This window comes from Heliangelus exortis, chromosome 2 (assembly GCF_036169615.1).
Source record: "Heliangelus exortis chromosome 2, bHelExo1.hap1, whole genome shotgun sequence".
NCBI lineage: Eukaryota > Metazoa > Chordata > Aves > Apodiformes > Trochilidae > Heliangelus > Heliangelus exortis.
This window is the reverse complement of record NC_092423.1, coordinates 85,204,837-85,224,478: the sequence shown is the minus strand read 5'-3', so window position 1 is coordinate 85,224,478 and position 19,642 is coordinate 85,204,837. Positions and strand designations below refer to the sequence as shown.

The 19,642-nt window shown below is 36.5% G+C and overlaps 1 protein-coding gene across 5 annotated transcripts in view; it reads left to right on the top strand.

Annotated features, from left to right (window-relative positions):
- Positions 1–18,618, top strand: part of TMEM245 (transmembrane protein 245) — an 83,938-nt gene extending 65,320 nt beyond the window's left edge. For all 5 annotated transcript variants that reach the window (XM_071736816.1, XM_071736812.1, XM_071736813.1 and 2 more), the window contains 4 exons: positions 5,755–5,855; positions 7,709–7,883; positions 10,625–10,819; positions 11,844–18,618. In XM_071736816.1, coding sequence (XP_071592917.1) covers positions 5,755–5,855; positions 7,709–7,883; positions 10,625–10,819; positions 11,844–11,889 — 517 coding nt within the window. In that variant the 3' untranslated portion in view covers positions 11,890–18,618. The remainder of the gene's footprint in view (positions 1–5,754; positions 5,856–7,708; positions 7,884–10,624; positions 10,820–11,843) is intronic.
- The last annotated feature ends 1,024 nt before the right edge of the window (positions 18,619–19,642 follow it).

The following is a 19,642-nucleotide window of genomic DNA, read 5'->3' as shown; positions in this document are numbered from 1 at the left end:
TTGGGGCTGGACTGTTCACAGTCTCTTCCCACATAACATCTTGGGATCACCAAGAAGCAAGCAGGAAGTTTCAAAAAATAAGAAAAGTGTACTGGTTCATGTGACAGACAGTAGACAGTGGGGAAGGTCTAGCCAAAAAATGTTGGGGTTACAGCAACTTGCAGAATCAGACAGGGCTAAGAATAAATATTAATTGAGGTTTACTAGATACACAGCCTGCACTGGGTTCAAGATACCCTCTGAGGTGGAAATAGAGGCTGGAAAAATGTTCAGGGGACTGTTAAATGTGTTTGTCTTAATTCTTTTGTTCACTTATTGTCTGCTTCTGACCAATGCTGGAGGTGGAATGCTGGCTAGACAGACCTGCTCTGAACTAGTTTGTCTTTTTTTATGTTATGTTAGAAGATGTTTAGAATGTTTAGAATAGTTGGGTGTTGCACATAGTAAGCATTGTGGTTCTGTTCTTGAAAAAAAATCTGGAAGTGTTAGAAGTAGTTGATTCAGAAATAACTAATGCTTTCAAATATACTTCTCAAAAGACTAACATTAAGTTTACAAACTATGGATAACCAAACCCAAATAGTAATTCAAAATTATTCAAAGTATCCTAAAGAAATAATCAGATATAAAATTTCTTGCAAGTTCGACTATATGGCAATTGTTATTTTTCAGAGAATGCATGTATTTGGCTGTTAGAGAAGGAATCCTGTTTGCTGCTGTGTCCTTGGGGCTAGTTCTCACTGTTTAAAATGTGAAGTTTGGATACAGTCACAGAAGACCTATCCTGCCTAATCAGTTACACCATGTTAAAGACCTATGTTTTGTTCAAGGCTGTATCACTTCATCTGAGTAATGTCATTACTTGCCTCCATATGTTGAAGCTTTTACTTTTCCTTGTTTGGTTTTATGATTCTTAAGGATAAATTAATTTCAGCAACAACACTGTTGAAATCTTGTTACAGAGTTGACTCTGAAAAGCATCTGTGTATTTCTCTTGATCCTGAGATCACTGTCAAGAAACACTTCCTGCCACTTCTGCATTATTCATTGCCAGCATGTATCCTGGTGCTCTTTTTTCATATGTAATTTTAAACCGAAAAATAATGAGGGTCTTTTTTATTCCTAAAAGAACAGAACCCTTCAGGAGTTGAAGGACAGCTTAAGAGCTTTTTTTTCAAATGAACTTCTTTCAGTCATTTTATTCTTCAGTGTTCTCCCAGTGATCGCTTGAAATTTGGGGGATCATTGTAGGGGAATAATATTTTGGTCCTTTTTAAGGTAATGGCTGTCCTCTGATTTTCAGTGCTAGCTTGACTTCTGCAAGATATCTTGGTGGTGTCTGAAAGAAGAGAATTAATTATTTGAAGTTATGGGGACACTAGCTATTAGTTCTAGCTGGGATAGGAGCTCTGTGGTGCACAGAAAAGTTCCTGCCCGGCAGTGGTGAGCGTGCTGGTGGAACGCAGCTATTTGTGCCACTGCATTATGAGTTGTATGGGTACAAAGAGCTGAGCTAGTTGGTTTAAACCATCCACCAATTATTAGCTGAATTAATGATAAAAACTGCCATTGCACTTAAAAGAGACCATGCTGGCAGGTAGACAGAGGAAGGGAGTCTGAGGCAGAAATGAATGCTTGAGAAAGGGGAGCGAGAGGGCTCTTTTCTTGTGGCAGTTCTGGGTTAACCTCATCTGAAATAAATTGTGAAACTGTACTGTGAAGTTGGAATGCATTGCATGCTTTTATACTTTGCACCCTTTACTCCTAGGATATGGAGGCTGTAATCGCCAAAAAAATAAAGAGTAGCTGGAGTTTCTTGTAGCATCATTTTGAATTAGTGAATTCTGCATACAGGATAATTTTTCAACAAAGATACAGTACAGTCATTCTAATGTCTAATTAGGTAATATGGGGATATACCAAACATCAGTGGTGTAAAGAGGATGACAAATGAGTGAGATTTTCTTTTTTTACTACTAGTTTTTGCTTCAGGTGTTTCTGTTATAAAAATTGTGTTTTAATTGGATTGTAAACTATTGTACAGCTTGTAACATATTTTGTGAAGTATTTAGGGAAATGCTAATTTAGGGAAATGCTAATTCTTGCAATTGCTTCCAAAGATTAAAAAAAGTCACTTTTGTATAGTTTTGACTCTTATACCCATTCAGTGGCCAGGGTCAATATTCTTCCATTATAAATTTAGTATAGTAATCAGTAAATCTCACCTCTGAATTTATATATGCTTGCTCTGATATTTCTGAAAACTCCAGTTCTCATAATTTCAGCCCACTATGCTCTTCTTTCATCCAGTGCTCTGTGAATAAAGAGATCTAGAAAATAAAATTAGCTATGAAGTAAAAAAAAAATGAATGCGCTGAGTTGAAGTTTGAGGTATGTTCTGCATCCCAGGAGTCTTCACTTTTCTGTCTCTTTTCTATGAAATGGAGCTGTTGCAACATTAGCTTGAAATTTTTGGAATGTCACCATGTCATTCATGGTGAACAAACCTTATCTGGAGGTTCCATGAAATGAATCTGAATTCAAGTGGACATACATTTAATGTAAAATAAAATGTGAAGCTGTAGAATTTCATGGCAAATCAGTGAAAGAGAAAAAAATGCACTAATACTCACAAAACCCATAAAATGAAATGGTGGTACTTTCCCTTATGAAATCTACAAGAAAATTCCCTAGCATTTCAGTGAAGTAGAAAGAACTGTAGCAGAATAGTACTTTGGCCAGCTATGCAGAAACATTTGACAATTTGACAGAAGTTTCTTCATTTTTGATCTGAATAATGTGAAGCATGACCCATATCCTTTGATTTTTTTAAAAAAATTTTAAAAATTATACATGCATTTCAAAGCTCATCAAAATAGAACATGTATGTCTAAATATGCCTTATACCAGATTGCCATGAAGTGCTCATAAATTACAAATTTGCAAATGATGGCTCTTGCAGGTAAAGTAGTTCATCCAGGCATGGAGCCAAAGTGAGACATAAACAGCAATTGGCTTTTCTGATTTCTGTAACATGCAATTACTCTTGAATATATAAAAGGAACGTACACCAGTAACATATTAAGAGGTGAAATTAATTTACTCTGGTAATTTCTCCAGGAAGGTCTGCATTTTACAGATGGTAATAAGTTAATTCAGTGTTTGCACTAGCACACCACATCATCTTTAAGAACTGACATGACAGATGCAGTGCAGGTGAAGCATACTGTTGATGAAGATGCTGGTTAGTGTTTTCAGCATTATTTTTCTGGCTGCCTTAACCATGATGTCAAATAGATAAGAATTCACAGAGAATTTAAGTTATGATTCTTAGTTCTTCTGACAGAAGTAAGAAACAGGAGTCTTCAAAAACTGTCATTCTCCTGGGCCACACTTGCCATCAAGTAGGTTTCCCAGTGTATTTGTCTGACTAGTTGAGGCAGACACAAAGAAAAGTGAAGGACATAAGGAGAATGAAAGTAGTTACAGCCTCTTCTCACTTTCTGCTTGACTGCTGGCAGCTTCTCAGCCTCTCAGCACTGCATGATGGCTTTTCCCTTAAGCTTATTAGTTGTGTGTGCTAGATGCAAAGAGCTAGAGAGATGCTCTACTGTTCTACAGTCTTTTTGAGGTATATGGTATTTTGTTCTTGAAATGTATTATGTATTAACTTGCAGCTGATGTGTGAGGTTTATTATGCACTTAAAACTTCCAGTGGGTGAGTTTGAAATAAGATAACTTTAAATTTCAGCAGTCATTTGGGTATCTATGTGTGCCATTAAGAGGGAAAGGAGGGCAAAGATATGCAAAAAAGGCCTATGGAAGTAATAATGAGGATTGTGTCCACACTGTGAGCATCTTGGAATTCTTGCTGGTAATTTGGAAGAAAAGATTCTGTGTAATAGTTTAATAGCAAAGAAAGTAGTTTTGGGTTTGTTTTTTTCTAGAAACTTCTTTTATCAACTCAACAGAGGAAAGAAACCATGGTTTTAGAGGCCTTAGTTCTGGAAGGAGCTGTTTTCTGTTCAAGCTGTGCTCCTCTTCAAAGTGTAATGAAAGCCTTTCCACTGGAGCCATCTGGCTCCATTATTTCTGTTGCATGTTTTGCTGTCCTGTCAGCCTCCTGATAAGAGTTCCCAAAACTTCAGAGCTTATAAGAAGTGTAACTAAAACCAAGAAAAGTAAGCCAGGAAGTTACGATCAGCAAACTTTGCATTTATATTTGCTAAGAAGGTGTATGTGCCACCAGTTCTGCAATGATGGAACCGTAGAACAGTTCCATGGAACTCAGATTTGGTTACTTAAATCCAAGCTAAAAACAGTGGCTTCAGGAAACTTCTTGCCTTTCTCATATAAGGGTGAAAAACTGGCATAACGCAATGGTGAGATATACCAGTCTTAGAGTATCATTTTGTGACTGTAATCCTAAGGGACAGTTTTCAGTTCAGTTCTGGGATACTACACTTGTATCAGTGCAGTGGTGCTGTAGGAATGCTACAGCACTTAGCTGCCTCTTTGCTGTCTCATGAACCTGTGGTCATGCTTAAGAGAGAACTTTGTTTTGTGGCCAGCATGGGTGGGACATAGATTCAGCAGGACTAATTTAGATTACTTGATGTTCTGTTTGCTTTTGTTAATGTAACCTAAAAGCTAGGAATAAAAAGCTGTTGAGGCTAAAATCCCATTATGAGTATGAATGCTCTATCCAGAAAGCCATGTAAGTAGCAGTAAAGTAGAGTTTAAGCAGCCTGTTAGACTTTGCAACATTTTAATATGATGATGATGAACAGGTATAGAAATTTAAGTAGATAAAGAAAATGAATAAACAGGTAAAAGTGGAAAAGGGCAAAGAAAAAGTAGTTTGTGTGTAGAATGGTACTGTTTCTGATAGACAAAAGGTTATTTTTGATAAAAGATGTGGTCTGATGATTGAGCAGTTTCTTTCAAGGAGTTTAGTGAACAATGAAGAACAGTCTGGGGTTTTTGTGTCTAAATGCCTTACATGACAGGTGTGATGGATGCATATTCCTTTCATATGGATCAAATGCATAAATGGTTCAGCGTTACGTTTTGAGTTGTGTGCCACGGTTTTAAAAGTCTCCGTGGTCCAAAAAATCAGAAGACAGAATTGCTCTCTATTATCCCCCCAACACACCCTCCAAAGGGAAGATAAAAGGGGAATAAAGACGAGAGACTTAAATTTGGAAATAAGAAAACCCGGGAACAGATTTACTAGAACAGGGGAAATGCAGTAACAATACAGGATAAAGAACAAAAATACAAATGTATACAAATATGTATACACAACCCTATCTCGATGCTGTCAGGGATAGGTGGCTGAGGGCCCCTTGGAGCAGGGCCGCCTCAGGAGAGGGCTCCACGGCTCTTCCCAGCACCCGATGGATGCGGATTCTGAAGAGCAGGGGCAGAGCTGGGGGTAAAGGAGCGCAGGGGAAGGAAGCGAGGAGCGGGCGGGAGAGAGGGGGCTGCGGCCTGCCCGAGCTTGAGAGAGGATGGGCGGGGAAGGGGAGGGAATGGACCCCTCTGGGTCTGCCTCTCTTGGATCCCTCAGGGCCCGAAGATGCTCTTCTTTAGGTCCTCCCTCTCAAAACTGTAGTTCCTCAAACTATGACGGCTGTGTTATTTGTAGCACAGATGGCTTTGCAGTTGCTTAAAGCAGCTGGCCTGTGTCTTTACAGTTACCGGAATGCTATTGCCAATAAAACTTAACAGAGTTTCTTGTGATTGTTTTAGAGGTGTATTTGATGCTTCCCTCAAAATGGCTGGGTTCTATGGACTCTACACTTGGCTGACTCACACTATATTTGGAATTAACATCGTCTTCATACCATCAGGTAAGTATTTAAACACGTCACAATCTATTTGTAGATGATATTACATAATCATTTATTTTACAAGATGAGTCGTATTCAATGTTGCTGATAAGATTATTATTGAAATTATTTCTAGAGAACATTAATCCAGAAGCTGGCAACTATTTGAGTTGCATAGGCAGTCTTAATAAGGTTGATTTGTGCAAATGTCTTAAGAAAGTTTCTGATTACAGGATTGACTGCTTTTTTATCATAACACCCACATCTGTTGATGAACTCATTATATGGTATGAACTTAATAAGTAGCTAGCTATTGTTTTCTTTATTTCCTGTTCAATACATAACCTCATTTTTCTTTCCTGTTTATTGTTCAGAACTCCACTATGAAAAGGGCATAACAAGTTTAATAATTTAATGCTACACATTGTGGTTCCAAAGAACTTCTTAGCATTGATTAATTCTTCCAAGTTTAATTTAAACTACAATAGATCTAATTATTCTCTGACAACAGTACAGCTTTTCACAGCTCTCATTTTCAAAATCTTTAGGCATAACTATGCACGTATGTAATGCTGCTGAAAACTTAGTCCAGGAGTGTTTCATGATGGCCATGGACAGGGCACAGTTCCTGATGGCTGCCTTACCTCTAAGCCTTCCCTTTTTCTGGTTTCACAGCACATCCCTGCCAGCTATTTTATTTCTCATGTCTGTTTTTTTTGCTGGATCTAATTCTTTCTCCCTTCTGTTCAGTCCAAGACTTTCCAGGTTTTAGCTTCATTCTGTCTGTCTGGGCTTTTGCTTTTTTCATTGTTGACAACTGCTGATTTTTTCAAGATGCCTACATGCAGGAAGATGTGGTATCATGCAAATGCACCAAAGAGACATGATTCTTATTGTTAGTACTGTTGCCTGACTGTATTACCAACCCCTGGTTTTCTGTTATTCTTTTAATCTTAGCTTTAAAAACAGCTAAAAAGTTTTCTTTGAAAAATCTACCGTTTGTTTTTTGCTTATCTTCCTTTAACAGTAGTAGTAGTAGTGACAACAATAATAATAATTTTTCAAGTGTTGTACCTTCATATATGAGGGAACAAAAGGGGAAGCCATAAAGCAACAAAAATCAATATAATAGGAAATGGCTGTATTGTAATAGGCAATGGCTGTATTATAAAGTGCCAAATACCTTAAGAGCATTGGTTGTCATTAGACTTATTAAGAAAATGGTATTTCTTTTTCTTTCAGCTACATGCAGAGTCTTAAAAGTTTTTGCTTTCTGGTTAATGAGATAAAAAAAAAAGAAAAAAACCTAAATATGTTTTGTGCAATAAATTCTAATGACAGCAGTACTGCATCACTTTGTTACAACAGTTAGTTTGTTGTATATACATCAGAAGGGTGTATATCTGTGTGTACATGTGTTCATACAGAAATACAAAAGTCATGGATTTTATACTGGACTGTTTTCTCAAAGTACTATCTGCATTATTATGGCTGACTGCAAGAGATCCAGTAAGTTATGAGATTTATGCTTATATACTGTCTTGCACACAGCTGCTAATTTGTAGTTATGTAAAAGTTTGAGATGGGCATGATGTGGTATAACTGAATTTTTCTGAATTGGTGCCTCTTTTGGAAGTAACTCTTTATGACTGACAGTTGGTGAAACTTTTCTGTATGGGAAATAGTGTAATTTTAGTTTTTTCATAAACCAGAGCTAAAAAACACCAAGAGCCTTAATGTGACACTTTTTCAGTGCCGTATTTACAACAGCTGATAAAAGATGGGCAACCAGTGTGGTAAAAGTGTCACAGTTTAAATATGTGTGAAATACATTCCTCTGGTCTTTTTCTCACCTCTGCTTCTGTGTGCTCTAGCATTAGCAGCAATCCTTGGAGCAGTGCCATTTCTGGGGACATACTGGGCAGCCATTCCTGCAGTCCTGGATTTGTGGCTTGTGCAAGGACAGGGATGCAAAGCCATTTTGCTCCTGGTTTTTCACCTCTTGCCAACCTATTTTGTAGATACAGCAATTTATTCAGACATATCAGGGTAAGTACATTGAAGATTTTTTTTTAAAGTTACTATTGTATAAATGCTAAATGATCGTGAATGCCTTTAATTAAACTTGCTTTTTCTCAACCATGTGGAACAGTACCTTCTGTAGGTGTAGTGATAGTCCTACACCAATAGGAATAGGTGTACTGATTACCACCTCATAGGAAAAATTTTACTGGCCTAAGTGGTTTGACTTTCCCAGCCCTCTTTGAAAATGTTTTCATTCTTGAAAGCTGTTCTCAAAGTCAGCTAAATCAACTGTTCTGGTTGGCAAAGTATTTCTAAGAATACCTTTGCTATTTATCTAATTGGTGACTAAAGTTGGGTAGCATTTTCCTTTACGTTACTTAATGCCAGATGATGCTGCAAAACAAACAAGAAATTCATGACCTGAAAAAAATAGTTCAGTTTTTCAGTATGGTTTGTGGGAATTTTTGAAGCCATCCTTTGTGTTGTGTCACCATACCCTAATGTAAAAAGCTGTTGATTATGGATTGTTCTTTGAATGCACTGAGACAGATGAAATTGCTAAACTGGAGACTGTCTCCTTCTGAGATAGGGGCTAGTGCTGCTTTCATGTTGTGGGAGGTAGGCAGAGATTTATTTAAATTCTTGCTAGGTGTTTGGCTGCCTCTGCTGACTTGAAATGTCTCCTGGCTTCAGCTTTGAGTTTGTACACAGAAAAACAAACTCCAAACTGTGGAGACAAAGTCAGTGTCTGCAGTTGCATCTGGAGTGCAACTGGGATGTCTGCTGACATTTTCTGCTGCTGAAATACCTGGCAAATCCCCTTATGCAATTCAGATGAGAAGATAAAGCAGCACTGTTTAACAGAGCTGGCAAAGATATGAACTGTCAAGTTTCTTATGCGCAGGATGTGTTCACAGCCCTGTAAAAGATACATGGAAGGTTGCACTCCTCTAGTCACCGCCTCAGTCTTGATCATCACAAATAATCCTAGTAAATTGTTGTAATTGAGAACTTCATGGTCCAGACTTAGATATTGGTACTAGTCTCTCATTTTTGCTAATTTTTATTATAGTGGAGTTAATTTAGAATAATAGCATTAAATGTTTCAGTTCACTGTTAGCTTACAAATTAATATTTTTGTTCACCAAGTACAATTTCTCGGAACAGAAAGAGCCTAATTATAATACACACAAAATTAACAATAATTTTCATAGACTGTGGAAGTATTTATTTTGCATGCAGTAAAGCTAACAGGTTGAAGTATAATCAAGTCATGAAAATTTTTTTCCAAAAATTAATTGTGGATAACGTTGAAGCTAGTAACTATTTAACCAGCCTGCTTATCAGAATACGTTTTTAACTGTATGGTATGCAGGCTCTGTTTACTATCCAGAAAATACATGTAGCAGGACCAGATTTTCTGATGGTATAGCAAAATTTTATTCTTCTCATTAAACAGAATAGTAAGCATTATGCTGTCTTGCAAATTAGATTAAATCTATTTGAAATAACTGTAACTAGGTTTTGGAGGGTTTTCCAAGTGCATTGCTTTCATGCTGTAGTTCTGTTTCCATATGGTTAATTTAGTAAACTAGCCAGAAGAAATTTAAGCTGATGCAAATGCTTCTGGGGAAACAAACAAACAAAAAAACGAAAAAAAAACCCAAACCCAAAAACAATATTTGAAGGTTTTAAAGGTCTAGAAATTAATTATGTCTATTGTTGGAGAAACATAAAACTTGTAGGGTCAAGTCCGTCCCCTTGGAAAGCATTCTGGCCCTACCAGTAGGTTAAGTTTGCTCTTGGTAAGACATGGAAGTGTGTATGATGTAAGAGATTATGTTTCATGGTCTTACTCCACATGCAATTGGGGTGAAGGCAAATGCTGCCAGTGAGGTGGGTGGAAGTCAGACCATAGCAGAAACCTGGCAGAAACAGCAGGAGCTGTTTTAAGCTGTTTTTTTCAACAGTAGCTTTTCTTATGTAATACCACATTACTGTCATTATTTTAGCTATAACAATTAGGCCCCATGAGCAGGTTTGTGTAAATGCTGTTGATACGATTCATGTTCTGCATCCCAACTGAATCATGGAAAAGAAAACAGAAATCGCTTACTTGCTGCCATAAGAGCTCTTATCAAGAGATCCATTAGCCGCAACTTTTCTGTAGATATTAATATGCTCATAAAAATCTTTTGGTTTTCATCTGAAAATGCTCACGATAACAAACATTCAGTCTGAGAGGTTATTTTGTAGCAAAATGAGAGGGCATGAATGTTTATTTAAAGAATATATGCTAACTGTTCTTTAGTAGATGCAATACAAGTTGCTACCATTGCATAAATTAATTTCTTTGCTCAGGGTGCTCATAGTGCATGTTGCTAGTTTTCTTAAAATTTAATAATTTGTGACCATAAAGCATGAATATTCTTCATAATCAGTCATCTTTTGCTTATTAGAACAGAAATGTTTTTGCCATCGGTTTGTTCGGACATTCTTCAGCAGATGTCTATGAAGTAGCTGTTCCATTGTTAATATTACCAGCATTGTGTGATATGGAATGCTGTTTGATCTGTTGTGCAAATGCAGTACAGAACACAGCTTGGAATATTTATGCATTCATTCAGACAGGAACTTATGATGTAAATATGGGTATCTATAGATAACTGTGTCATTTTGTTAAGCTTAATAAAAAAATATTATTTCATAATTGATAGTATTGTTGTTGTTTATTTAATTTTATTCTGCTTGTGCCATAATTCCAGAGGTGGGCATCCTTACCTGACAGGTCTTGCAGTAGCTGGTGGAGCATATTACTTGGGACTGGAAGGAGCCATCATAGGACCAATTCTACTTTGTATACTTGTGGTTGCTTCCAACATATATAGTGCCATGTTGGTGAGTCCAACAAATTCAATACCCACTCCCTCACAAGCAGCGTGGCCATTACAGATGCACCGGTAAGTTGTCTTAAGATGTATGCACTGTGTTTTTACATGGATCAGTGTATGTATGGATAGGTACAGAGAGCGTGTTCATGGGTTCCAAATATGAGTGTGCAGACATACCTGCATGCATATTGAAGTATTTGGGGAGGATTTAGTTATCCTATATTCTAGAAATCAAAAATATGATAAAGTAAAATACTCGCTGGAACCTGTAAACTTGAAATGTTTGTTTAATACCTCTCAGCTTTGTACTGAAGGGTCTTTTAGAAAAAAAATTCCCTGATAATACCTCTGTATCCTATAATTTATATGTTGCCATTGTGCTAGTAGATAATTGAACATCCTTTTGTCTGTGTAAAACTGTTCTTTAGTATCTATTAGTCACTGTTCGTTGTTCTTCAGAGGCCTGCCTTGAAATACTGCATTTTTATGTGTTACTGTATAATACAGTAAAATATAAAGAAACATACCTGAATTTAAAAAATGAGGTAACATTACATGTCACTATTCCATTAAAAGTATAATCTTGATTAATCTCTTTGTTGAAGTAACCCAGTATGGAATATAGTAATGTACCTTTGCACTGTACAATCAAGGAATGGGAGGAATAAACTTCTAATTGAATACTTCATTAGAGTTGGAAATCGCATTGTGAAGTTATTAATGGCAGTAGCCATTTAAATGTCTCTACTGTCTTGTTCAATTACTTAGGTTAGCTCATTACACATATATCTAAAAGAGGATTCTCTGCTTGTCAGAAATAATCCTTTGCTTCATTCACATGAATAATGTTGTCATCTTTCATGTGGGTACTTAGGAAAAAAGCCACTAATTGGACCTGTCTTTATTTTCTGACTTGTACAAGTTATGTTCCAAGACTTCTGTATAGGCTGTAAATAGAGCTTCCCAGAGTACACACAATCTGCATGTGTGTTTCCTGTTTCTTTTGTAGGAAATTGGATATTTGTAATCATTCAACAGACTTAAGCCTTACTTCTTTTTTTTTTTTTTTTTTTTTCTCTCCCATGCCCCTCAGGTCATCTAGAGAGAGCCCTGAGGAGATAAAATTGGCTGCAGACTGATGCAGGTGCTGTGCTGCACCCATTGAACATGAGAGAATTGCTGTCTTCTATCCTGAGTTCACAACAGCCGTGGCCTCCTGTCTCTTCCAGCTGTGCCTAGGGCCAGCTCACTGGGAAGCATAGTCTGAGTTTTAGGAGAAACCACTTCTCAAACATCTGCTGGCCTTACATAATTGTGCACTTTGCCTCTTCAAGGGAGAATGCTGACTTCCCATGGCTTTGCATTCTGAGACAAACTTCAGCTGCCTTGTTGAAGACCTTGAAGGCATTTTGTCTTTCCAAAAAGAGTGGTTAAGTGGACAGATACATCCACTGGAGTAATTATCTGCTGAAACGACTAACTTGGGTTTTATTTATTGGGTTGTGTTATTAAATGGTAGTAAGTTTAAAGGAAGCTAATTTCAAACTATTTATTTTTAGTTAATCTGGGGGCAAAAAAGATGGAAACCACTCATTGTTAAATGAAAGTAGAGTACAATTATTTGTTGCTCCTGAAAGTATTTCTTCAGAGGCTTTGACCATTGTCTGTATTAATAATAACAAATATTACCCTCCTAAAAAACACTCCGTGTTGTTGGAGAATAGTATTCCTAATAGCTTCCTGAAATGAGGATATATGCAATTTGTTAAATTTCAGTTTTCCTCATATTGAAATAGGAGGACTTGTTTAAATAGTTCAGATTTTGCCCTCACATGCAGTGAAATCTGGTAGTGTTTTGCTGTTTCCCCACCATCTCAGTGGAGTCATCTTGTCAACTAAATTTCATCAACGGCCATAAGTGTTTTTCAGAAACAAGTAATGTACAACTGTACAATTGTCACGTGTATTTACAGTAAAAGGAAGAAGTTAAGTGAAGATTGATGGCTGGTTTTCAAATGCTGTGGCTGAGTTCAGTTGACTTTTCAGACAAATTTCAGACTTATTTGTAACGAGGGAGTGGAAAGAACATGGATTTTGTTCTAGTTTAGCTTCTTTTTTTCCCCCTGTAAATCTCTAGCCAAATATACAATAAAATACAAGATATATCTTGTATATTAAGATATATCGTAGTAATAAACGGAGTTCTTAAGTCCCTGAAATAGTGTGTTGCTTAGGTCACAACATCAAACTTGCTCTAGTCCTTTTCTTCCATACCTAACTTCACCTAAATTGCCATTTTTGTCACAATTAAGGCCTTTTGTATTGATTGTTAAAATGTTTTGAAAAAATGGATCTTTGAGTGGATCCTTTTTATAAATAGTACAAAGAGTTTCTGGCAGGAAATTCATACTTGAACAGCTTTTCCATGAATACAGTGAGGCTGTAGGTACAAAGTAGCAGATGCACATGCTTAACCAAAGAACCACCTTTCAGTTTCTAGTAACTTCTCTTAAATTTATTTCAAAGTTTAATTGATAATGAGTTATGCAAAATACAGGCATGCCTTGCATTTACTGTTGACAGTAATGCAATTGTTGGAACAAAAATCTGTTCTGACCTAGGGATAACATTATCAAAGATTGTGTACAAACAGCTCTCAGTTACTTAGATGTCTGTTCTACTTAAATTATGAAAGTGCTGGTAGATTTGGAATTCTCCTATTGCCGTGATATTACATATATTTTTACATTCTAAAACTACATTGTCATAAGTATTGGGAAAGTTCCCCAATAGTTACTTACTAAGCAAGAAAGTCTTGGCATAGGTTTTTGCAGTAAGCAAGCTGCCTATTAAGATATATACACCTACTTCTCAGATTCTCAAAATAAGCTGCTGCAGTTTATGGAGGGTTTCAAGCTTGCTGGTTTTGCACTTGAAAACTCATAGATGTGTGTTTGGAGGACAGACTCAGGCTTAATACAGTGGTTTGACTCAAGTTCATTGCAATACAGAAATATCCCATCTAATATTTTAAATTCTGGAAGACCCATGCATCAATTCTGGAAGGATGCATTGCTTGAATAAAGCAACTGTCCTGTGTTTTGGGGAACATGTAAAATCTTAAATGAAACACATTTTTTTAATTGTTACTTGTTAAGGTGGAGGATGGCAAAGAACCTGAGGCTGTTCCTGAGTATTCCTGCAATGTTCTAACCAATTTGAATGAGACCATGATACTTGGGAAACTTTTTTACTGAATTACTTTTTTTTAGTTCAGAATTGTGCACTGAAATGTTGTGTTCTCATTGTAGCTCCTTGTAGACAGCGTTTAAAGAAGATTACTAGCAAGAAATAAGCTTCTTTAATGTATTTCCAGTTTTCCATTTGTTCCTTTTTACTCACTGATGAAGACAGAGCTATTGTCCATGTTTTCTTTCTATCTTAGTTATTTCTGAGATAATATTTTTCTCAATGTAGTAATTTTAAACAGTCATTCTTTTGTTTTAAGTTTTCCTCTTCCCCCTTCACCCAACTGCCTTATATCAAAGAAGGTTCTCTGCTGTGAAGATTGAAATGGTATTTCAGACACAGTTATCTTCAATAATGGCAAATCAGTAAAATCAGATGAGATTGTGTGTTGTTATTTTTGATCTGTTCGTTTCCCAACATGAAGAGAAATTCTAGAGAATTCCTACCTGATGTAGTGGTGTGAGGCTTCGTATTCATGTTTCCTGCTCCAATACAGCTAAGACTTACCATGTACCACCTTCCATGTACATTCTTCCTCAGTAAATGTAACTTAAGGTTCATGCCAGGCCTGATTGAGGAACGAGTTGTGTGGTTCAGTCGTAGTAAATTAACAGAATATTGCCAAAAAGAAAATTTTTTAAAAACCCACAAAATCCAGCAATCCCTTCTTAGGATATGAAATATTCACTGAATTGTCATGTTTAAAAAAAAGAAAAAAAAAATACAAAACAGAACACCTTATGAAAAGTGTACCTTGATTATTTGGGGGTTGGTTTTAGTGTCTTATTATCAGTAGAAATAGAAAAACTTGTCTTTAAATCTTTACCAATCCATATTCTTTTCTGAAAAGACTTAGTCTTTTTAAGATCAGTTTAGTTTAGATCAACCTCACGTTAATGTGAAAACAACCAAATTGGTCATTTTGACATCTGGTAACTAAAAAACAAGTAGCAGCTCCCTAAGATAAGCTTTTAGGTGGCCAGTTTAAAAAAAAAAAAAAAAAAAAAAAAAAAAATGGAGTGGGGGAAACTCCTCACACCCCCTTTTCTGTAGTGGCATTAAACTACCGTTTTCCTAGGAGAGACCATCTTTTTTGTAATGCTTATAGGCAAGAAGTTGATAGTCTTTAGCTTAATTGTAAACAGTCATTCCAGGAGCAGATATTTACTTGTATTTAGTACATTTAGTACTCAGTTTGAACAAAACCGGTTTAGAGCTCAGAAGGAGTGCTTTTAGCAAACCAAGGCAATGTGGCCTCATGGTATTGTAAAAGTACAACTGTGCCGGGTTTTGAAATTCCGTTCTAGCAAGTCATGCTTGTTACATAAAGTGCAGTGCCAAAGGAATAGTGGTAGGTGGTTTTTTGCACTAAGTTAGCCCTTCCTCCCCTTCCTGTACCATAGCAGAGCTAGGAGAAGTGAGCATGTGCCAGTTTATAGCCCAGCATGTTAACTACAGGTGACTGTAAATACTGGCTTCATTGAATACATGAAGCAACAAACTGCAATAGCCAGAATTTCATTTTGCCACAGTATGGTAACGTTCAGCACAGGTGCATGGTTACCATCTGGGAGCAGTAATGACTTCTTTTGAAAGGCTGCTTTAAAAGACAAAAAAAAGTTTAACACTGTAGTCATACATAGAATATACATTTTCCACAAATTAAGTTGGTAACTATGTAGCTAAGAATGGAGACAACAGATATTTCCTTGTGCAATTTGTAGCTCATCTAGTGTCCATTTAGGCTTGTCTGATTTCTAAGACTAAATAGTTTTTCTTCAAAATTTTGAGAGGCACTGGTGTTTAATTTGTCAGTGATTATTCGATAAGGAAATCCATAAACTGTTCAAATAAAATAAGAAAAAAAGCACTGAGTAGGGAAAATTGGATGCTGTCTCCAGTATTAAATACACATTTTGGGTCTCACTGTAACTTCTGAAAAAGGTGTATGCCTGCAATGTTAAACACAGTTTCTCAGCCTGCAAATACAAGTGGATAAAATTGTTCCCCAGTAAAAGCAGCAATAGAATTGCTGTGCTGCTAATCCCTAGTACTGGTGACAGAATACTGCAAAGAGTGCTGCCTTTCCTACGGATTTAATATAATACGGATGGGGAAATACCATTAATCTACTGAGACTCCATAGCTTGTGTCAGTGTTAGAAGATGCTCCCACAATTGCCTTTATTCAAACACTGCATTCAAACTATATTGGCTGAAGTTTGTCACTGCAGGTGGTGCCACCTTTATGGTTCCTACCTGTAGAGACAGCTATGATTTCCTTCAGAAGTTGCTGAAAGAAGTTAGTATTCATTATACTTAATAATCAAGGTAGCATTCTTCTTGACATGCAGTTGTTTGCCTTGAAGTTTGCAATTTAAAAAGAGAAATCCTTACAGTGATAACTGGCATCTCTTAAATGCATGGATCTTTATAAACTCTATCTTGGCTTATATTTCAAAGAATTTCTTATAATTTCTTATGCTTTTTGGTGAAGCATACTTTAGCAATTCCTGTCTTGTTTTTATTTCTACAAAACTATTATTGCCTAAAACTCTTAAAAAAATGTTAGTGAGGGCTTGATCTTTAACCTGATCCTACTTACTTTTAGGAAAATACCTAATGCTTTCTGGTAAAATTCTCAAAAATTGCTTTAAAGTTACAAAATTGGGAATAATATTTTAAAAAATCACAGTGTGGAAAATCAACTTCGTATTTTGAAACCAGAAATAAAGCCACAAGTTATGAGCATATTCTGGGAGTCTACATTGGGTTTGTAATTATATATGTTGATATGCAGTGTTATATAAATACAAGCAGTATCTGTCTTGTACAGACTTTAACTGAAATTTTGTCCTATCTTTTTTTAAATGATACATGAAAACAAAATAGTTCCTGTATATAGTGTAAACAAGCAAAATTTTTCAGAATTAATGTTTACTTGGTAAATGTCATGGAAGTGCTAAGCAAATACTGACTGGTAGGGTGACAAGAACTGTTTTGTTGGACTTACTATAAAATTGGGAAAAGCTGCTCTTCCGTCTAGTAATCTATTGCTAGAAGATTACTGTTTCTGAAAGTATTTGCACACATCTACTAAAGAGCTGCCAAAAGTAATAGGTCACAAAAAATGTCCTCAGTTTCCCCTTCTCTTAACCTCTTCCACACCTCATCTGGTATGTTGTTTTCAGTCTGGTTTCATACATGAGAGTCTTGCCTCATCATCTTTTGGGATTGATTCCAGGACCTGAAGGGCATCCTGTAAATGTCTGTACTGAAATAGCATGCCCAATTCAGGCAGGAATTTCTTATCAGCAATTAAATGCATCCTTGATGTGCTCTGCATATGAATGGACTTGAACAAACATAATTAATTTTGTGTTGAATTAGAGATTATTCTTTGAACATGTAGTGATACCAAAGCTAGGTTTGAATTAGAGGCAGGGCATATTTGATTGCAGCAGGATGCATTCGCAAGGTAATAATGGCAGTGACTGTTTCAGTATCTGGGTTATGCATCAGAATTTTCATCATGGTGGTTTTAAAGTAAAAATACTGATTTCTCACCTTTTGCCACTCGACTACTGTGCGCAATGATCCAGTGAGAACCTAAAGTCAGAGTAACTTTTCATGGTATTGGTATAGAGTAAATTTAAGAGGCATCACAAAGTTAAAAAATAGCCACAAAACAGAAATTTATTAAGCTTAAGAACTGACGTCCAGGCCATAAGGTTGGAGAAACAAAATCTAAATTTTTGGCCTCTTTCCTGCCAGTCTCAGCACAAAACTGAAGCTTCTTTGCAAAGTATCAGTAAAAAATATTTCTGAGTTGTTTATAACTTACTGGCTGTGTAGGACAAAGTTTCATCATCATTGGTATGTTCTTCAAGCATACTATTTATTCAGATTACCTTTAAAAATTTCTATGCTTCAGTGCTGGTTGGAAACCAACTTTTTATGGTAATAGTTAGGTGTTTACCTATATACATATATATATATATATATGTATATATATGATAAACATATATTTGTTTGGTGTTTTGGTTGGAAGACTAGGGAAGGTATTTTTTCAAAATTTTACCAAACCAAATCCAAATAAATTTTTTACATTGGGTCCCAACACTTGCTAGACCCCACTCATACCTAACATCAGATCTTTTGCATTATGGCATGTGGGTTATTCTAAAGCATGCATTCATCCAGAATTTTTTGGGATTTGGAGCAATAATTTCTCTTGTCTGCTGACACAAATTTTATCTGTAAATGTACACGTGATACATCTTCAGAATGGAACTGTGTTCAAAATGGTTATAATTTGTTCTGGTATGATACCTGAGTTTGCATGTATAACACTGAAAATACAACCCCTATGACTGTGTCAGAACAATGTGTGAGTAGAGATTGGGAAGTAACTTGTGTAGACTGCAGAGGTATTTAAATAATTTTGATTGTATGCACCAGTCCTCTTCCTTAAAAAAGAAAAAAAAAAAAAAAAAAAAAAAAGCTTTTTCTAACAGGTTTAAGAAGCTTTTCTCTTAATACTGTATTCACACTGCAGTCCTTTGTAAGCACAGAATGGTTAATATATTTTGAAATAAAATTATGATAATGTAAAGAAAACTAAGTTTGATTTGAATGATGAGATCTTTGGAAGAAGCCAGAAAGGAGGCCATTAATCTGGTGAAATAAGAGGTTTGCTGGAGATGAAGTACAGATGGGGCAGTGGATCTGCAGTCCACGAGCATAATTTCTTCTCAGAGAAGCTGTACTTCCTACATTTTCCATAGGTAAGGAAGGAAGGCCATGTGCCTCAACAGTAACTTTGGTTTAGCTGACATCTGGCAACATAAATGCATTGCATGTAGTAACACAACCATACATTCAAACCCTCCAAAAGTTTGAGTTCAGCACCTGTAGGTAATTGGGGTTACTCCCATTATGGCTTACACTCTGAAATGAAAATGGTTGTTTAGTGTCCAAGCATAATTTTAGATCCTTCTATTGATAAAGCAAAAGTGATTAAATTTTCTCTGCATGACTGCTCAAACCTTCTAAAAAGAGATGTGGTTGATACTCCATCCCTATTGCTGCTCTGTGTCCAGACTCATCACCTTGAAGTAATTCATATAGCACAGGCACTTTTAGAATCATAGCATTGTTTTGATTGGAAAAGACCTTTAAGATCATCAAGTCCAACCATTAGCATAGCACACTGCCAAGTCCACCACTAAACCACGTCTCTAAGCAAATGTCTTTTAAATACCTCCAGGGATGGTGACTCAACAACATCCTGGGCAGCCTGTTCCACAGCCTGACAAACATTTTGGTGAAGAAATTTTTCCTACTACCCAATCTAAACCCCCCCTGGCACAACTTGAGGCCATTTCCTCTTGCCCTGTCACTTGATATTTGGGAGAAATGACCATCCCTGCTCTTGCTACACCCTCCTTTCAGATGGTTGCTAAGAGTGATAAGGTCTCTCCCCTCAGCCTCCTTTCCTCCAGCCTAAACAATCCCTGTTGCCTCATCTGCACCTCCTAAGATTTGTGCTCTAGCTCCTTCAGCAGCTTTGCTGCCCTCCTCTGGAGACGTGTCCTTCTTGTAGTGAGGTGCTTACTGAAAAGTAATTGTTGGTAAGCCTTTT